Source organism: Eleutherodactylus coqui, chromosome 2 (assembly GCF_035609145.1).
Source record: "Eleutherodactylus coqui strain aEleCoq1 chromosome 2, aEleCoq1.hap1, whole genome shotgun sequence".
Lineage (NCBI taxonomy): Eukaryota > Metazoa > Chordata > Amphibia > Anura > Eleutherodactylidae > Eleutherodactylus > Eleutherodactylus coqui.
The window spans coordinates 230,803,368-230,809,367 of NC_089838.1; the positions used below are offsets into that span (position 1 = coordinate 230,803,368).

Sequence of the window (6,000 nt, forward strand, 5' to 3'; positions counted from 1 at the left end):
CAAGAAGTCTCATACTTACACTGCAGAACATAAAGCTGCAGCATAAATTGCCCTACATTGTGTATTTACACTGCAAATCTCACTTACTCAAATTAAGAAAAAATAAGATAAAAATTGGTATTTAACACATGCGAATTTTCTGGCAGATTTTCCACTACAGGCCGCTCCTCCTGCTGCTACTCAGACAGCGACGCTGGCCAAGCCACACCGCAGGTAAGGTTCGGATCCTCTGTGTCCTCACTGCTACCAGACTAGGAGGGCAGCCAATCAGGAGATTAGGGGCATTACCTGTCACTCTGTATGTCTCCACCCTTACTTCCGGTGGAGACATAATACACCAGTACCATGTCTCATATAAATGTATCCTAAAATCAACAACCAGTTTGATTGATCTTCTCCCAGGTCATAGCAGCATATGAAGCTAGAGTTAGACGGAGGCCTTGGCCATGACACATTACACAGCCAAAGTTTGCAGCATCCCCCTGCCAGCATTGTATGTAATGTAAGTGAACATGGCCACGTTGCAACTTGCAAGCCAAAAGAACATGGCCACATTTCAAGCCAAAAGAGACCAAAACCTTCTGGATTTCTTGACTAGTCGCAAAACAACCAAATTCACTTACATTAAGGCCGGGTCGGATTGACAAGGTTGGGGTGGATTCAGCTTGCGGATATCCACAGTAGATGACCTGTGAATGATCGCGGAAACAAATTGCGTATGGTCACATCTGCATGTGGTTTTCCACGCGGATGTACATTTAAGGACAGCGTATTGTCCACGCAGAAGAATGAATGCAAGTAGGGAATGACATTAGAAAAGTTTCCCAACCCCTGGAAACATCCTTCTAACGCCAAAGCGACATTCTCTTGTGCTGTCATGGTGAGAGATGTTCTGAGAGTCATTCCTACAGATCAGAAAACTGATCTCTAGGCTTGGCAGGTTTATACTACTTTTTTGGAAGTAGTATAATCCACTTTAAAAAAAAAAAAAAGCACTTATTCTTGTGGAGGTAGAGCCCAGAAGAATAAGCGGATGTTGTAGACAGCAGTCTGGATGGTGTCTAGCTCCCCAGACTCTGTCCTGCATTGTCTACCCACAAATTCCTGTTTTGTTTATTGTTTTTTTTTATTTGGTCTCCTAGCAACGTGCGTACGAATCCGCGTCCATACGTAATGTAAATTGCGTATGCACTGCAGGTCAAATGCATCCACAGAGACAAATGGAGCCCGTGCGTACAGAATTCGTGGTAAAATAGATCATGCTGCGATTTTTCTTCTGTTCACAGAATCCACAATTCCTATCCGCAAGTGTGAATAATATTTTTTCCACTTAAAATTGGTTTAACATGCAGTATTTCTGCAAGAAGGAATCATTGAGCGACCATCAATGTTGGACCCCTGAAATGTTATTTTCCATTTGGGGAAGACCCTACATATCTGTTTCATGTGATGTTCTGCAGCTAACAAAACCTGCAGGTGTGTATGTACCCTGAGCCAGCTGAGATCAGCTTACCCTCCTAATGATAAAGTAAGAGCCCTTACCATTCCATAGTGCTGGTTTGTCACCGATGAGCTAAAGGCACGGACTGACCCCTCAGGCTCGTCCTTGTCCCAATGCCCTTTTCTCCAACATGTGTACAGCCGCTCTCAGTGCCAAAGTTAGCAGACTACGATATGTTACAAAGTGCTACACTTCATGGACAGTTTGACTAAACAGTGAAAACGCTAAAAAAGCTAACTATAGGCTTCAGATATTCGTTGTCAGCAACCAACAATTTCTGCTGGATCCAAGGACAGTCATGGCCGTAGGGTGAAGAGGGAGGGATTTACATCAAGGCAACCCAAAGTCATCCTTCTATTATGATGGTTACCAACATCTCTCAGATCAGACAAGCCCCAATTATATCAATCTACAAAATGGCATTGCTTTCAGCCAGAAGTGTAAAAGTGAAAAGCGTTTTGTTAAGTGTGTGGAGTCCATCAAAAAGAATCCCACAGCATACGGACCCATATTATTCTACGGTGTAACACACTACCGAGTTATTTCATGCAGTCACGGACTGCGTGAATGAACTAATTGCATGCACTATTCTGATCTGTTTTACGGACGCAACTCACCATTCAAGTCAATGGAAAGACGAAAGCAAAAAAACGGACAGCACACGAATGCCATCCAAGTGCTGTCCGTTTTTGGGGGTTTTAAGATGCAGAGAAAAAAAAATTCAGAGTCCACACGGAGCTGCACACCTATGAAAAAAAATTCCATTTTTTGTGGACGTAACGCAAGAGGTTTTTTTTCACGCAGTCTTGCACCTAGCCTCACACAGAGATTACATACATCCCATAACCATACATTGCCTGTAGTCCAAATAAAAAGTCCCAGATTACAGTCCGCCCACAGATCACACAAGATGCATTTCTCTTGTCCAACTCTGTTGTTCCCTAAAAGTAGCAGAAGAGACGTCACAATTCTGCCACCTTTAAAGAAGAAGGCAGATTTGGCTGAACTGGATATTTACCAAGGCAGCAGCTGTTTGTACTTCTCTTTCCATAACATTACATATTTATAGGTTACATTGTACACAATATGACATTCATTATATAGTACAACAAGTCCAAAAGGGAATCTGCAACACTAACCAACTGTCTGATACAATCTCCTGGCAGGGAACAGCTTGTACAATCCTGCTCCATCATTTATCATAGTCATGTAGTTGGTAACAGAACCAAGCATAAACAGTAATCACTGGCACGGGGCACAGGACGTGCCAGCAGATGCCCTGTTACATGGTTTCATCAATGGGACACTTGCATAGTTATCCCCATTCCTACACTATGGGTGGGATTGCTGGATGTTTCTAAGGATGCCTTGAGGTTTTTTTTTTTTTATTAGGTTTTTTGATACATTTTTGGAAGCCAAATCCAGGAGTGGATCCTTAAGAAAGAGAAGAAGTTGTGTTCATTCTTTGGTATTTCTTTCCTTCTGGCTTCAAAATCTGCATCAAAAAGTCTAAAGAAAACCTGCAGGTGTGTTGGGGCGTATGCACACCTGCAGTATTGTTCAGGTAGTTGATACAGTTTTTGAAGCCAAAACCAGGAGTAAAATAAAAATAAAAAAAAATTTAAAGAAAAAAAAAAAAAAAGGGAGAAATCTCAGCTTTATATTTTTTATATTTTTATGATCCATGACTTATTTTGGCTTCAAAAGCTGCATAAAAAATCCTGCATGTATGAACATACCCCAACTATCTCAGCACCGTGTGTCCCAAGCAGAGCATGAATTAAGAAAGCCTCGCATGCAGCAGAGCTGAGCTTGTCAGCTCCAATCCATCATAGCACAATTTGCAGGTTTCCATGTAGGAAGGTGAGTGACAGCTCTGACTCTGCTACATCATTCTCCAAGCGCTTTCTATGGCGAGGAGGAGCCGTGCTCTGCACTGACTGCGGATCTAATCTGCAGCGTGCGGCTGATAACCCGTATCCCCCCACTACCGGACAGGTGCGCACAGGCACATAACAGGTGACATCAACTTCACTCCCACTTGTGGAGCAGCTCCTCTCACACTACTCTCTACTGTTAACCCTTTGCAGGGCACACAACAAGCATTCACTGCTCTTTTAATTCCAAGCGGCATTGAAGCTCCCGCCCATTCCAATTAAGTTGATTGATGTGTAAGTGAGACGGGAGGCTGTCAGTGCTGGCTAGAAGTTACCTGGTGACAGCTCCCCCTCGCTCAGGTCCCCGGAGTCCGTGTCCATGGTGGCTGGGGTCCGGGGTGTCACTGTCCGGTCCGGGCTCTGCTCTCCGCCTCTGACACTGCCGCGCTCCGCCGCCTCTGGCTCGGGGTGAGCTGTGCGGATCAGCATCTCCAAGATTCCGAACGATGCAGACTAGGGAACGCGTAGCAACCAATCAGAACGCTCGGAATGTCCCCGCCTAAAGCGTGGCGGCCAATAAGAATCCAGCTGGAGACAGCAGCAGCAGCGCCTGTGTTCTCTCCCGCAGAATCCTGGGGACGGCGGCATCATCCCAGCACCGCCCGCTCCTGGTGCACCGGCGGCGGCACCGGACACAGGTGTGCGGGCGGAGGAGCACGCTTCGTCTAAATAAAGGAGTGCTATTGCAGTGTGTTCTAAACCAGAAACCAATGCCCTCCGCCATAAGAGGTTATTTCCACAATGTCCGGTCCCAGTACTGAGGATACAACCAGTCATATCAATATGTTTCTTCCCATTCACCTTTTTTTTGCGCGTGCAAAAAAATAAAACAGCATGCTCTTATCTTTCTGCATATTTGTACAGCAAAGGTCTCCATTGAAGTCTACGGGGGTGGAAATGCGCAATACTCTGGGTAATTCAGTGAAAAAGAACACCTCTGGAGCTCATCAGGCCTCTCATAAATCAGGGCGAAGGGATGTCCCATGTGAACATGCCGTAAGTGCGCAAAAAAGTACAATACGCAAACGAGTACCAAGGCACCACTTGCACTGCGCAAATATGTTGCGCTGAAACGTACATAATTGCGCGAACACTCATCTGAAGGAGCCCTAAAGCAGGTGTGAATGTGATCTAACAGCCCAGTAGGATGTATGGCCAGGGGGGGGACACCTAGATGCCAGGGCAGCAGCGTGGGAGCGCTAGTGATGTCAGAGCATCAGTGGGGGACACATTGGGGGTCCAGTTCCCGCCCCGGGAGGAAGTAGTAATGTGGCAAGAGCTGGAGCCTGCTGAGACTGTAGTAGAAGAGCATTCTGTGTGCTCTAGTTACTGGCGCCAGTCCTGAAAACAGCACACAGGGTTGTGGCAGGGGAGTGACAAGGAGTCCGGCTGTGCCGGCTGAAAACAGGACATCAGGGCCTTCACGATCCATTACCAGTCCAAGGGGCCAGTGCCAAGTAGTCGTGGCCATTGTACCTCTATCCAAGGTGAACATATTGAAGTTATTAGCCATCCCAGCTTTGAGTTCATAACCCCTTTGGGACTTCAATACACCTTATTACTGACTTCACTAATGGACTTTAAACCTGCACATACAACTTTATAAGGCAGTGGCTTGATTGACTACTGACAGCCCAGCTCCTGCTCTAACCCCCATGAATGGAGAAACCTCAAATCCTTTCCTCAAATTCCCTTACACGCCACAATCAATAATGGGTGCAGCATGTAGGCAGATCACGTGTGTGTGTGTGTGTGTGGGGGGGGGGGCTGCTTCTTTTACCCATCAGCAGGTTATTAACCTCATGATTTTCCAACACTGTCTGCTCTATTAGGGCTTATTCACAGGAGCATATACAGGCCACCGTTTTCACCGCTGGCCTATATACGCTACGATCTGAGCTGTCTTCTCCCTTTCCTTCCCCTTGCCGGATCTCTGCTTCTCTTCTCCTCTCCGACTGTTTGCAATGGAAGGGGGTGGGGTGGGGGCAGAGATAAGCTCCACCCCCTCCCGCCCCCTACCCATTGCTGGCTGCAGACAAGGGGCAGGGAGGGGGCTGAAGCTTAGCTCTGTCCCCATCCCACCCCCTCCCATTGCAAACAGCTGGAGGGTAGGAGAGAGGCAGAGAGAAGGGGGAAGACAGCTCAGATCGCAGCGCATATCAGCCGACATACGCTCCTGTGAATAAGCCCTTAAAGTGCGTAACAGCGCTTAAAGGGGTTGTCCCGCGAAAGCAAGTGGGGTTATACACTTCTGTATGGCCATATTAATGCACTTTGTAATGTACATTGTGCATTAATTATGAGCCATACAGAAGTTATTCACTTACCTGCTCCGTTGCTAGCGTCCCCGTCTCCATGTTGCCATCTAATTTCAGCGTCTAATCGCCCGATTAGACGCGCTTGCGCAGATGGGTCTTCTCCCTGGTGAATGGGGCCGCTCGTGCCGGAGAGCTGGTCCTCGTAGCTCCGCCTCGTCACGTGTGTCGATTCCAGCCAATCAGGAGGCTGGAATCGGCAATGGACTGCACAGAGCCCACGGTGCACCATGGGAGAAGACCCGCG

The 6,000-nt window shown here is 47.0% G+C and overlaps 1 protein-coding gene across 1 annotated transcript in view; it reads right to left on the minus strand.

Annotated features, from left to right (window-relative positions):
* Window positions 1–3,830, minus strand: part of TNFAIP8L3 (TNF alpha induced protein 8 like 3) — an 83,836-nt gene extending 80,006 nt beyond the window's left edge. Inside the window, exon 1 of the mRNA XM_066592604.1 lies at window positions 3,714–3,830. Within this exon, the coding sequence (XP_066448701.1) occupies window positions 3,714–3,759 (46 nt within the window). The 5' untranslated portion in view covers window positions 3,760–3,830. The remainder of the gene's footprint in view (window positions 1–3,713) is intronic.
* Window positions 3,831–6,000: the final 2,170 nt, after the last annotated feature.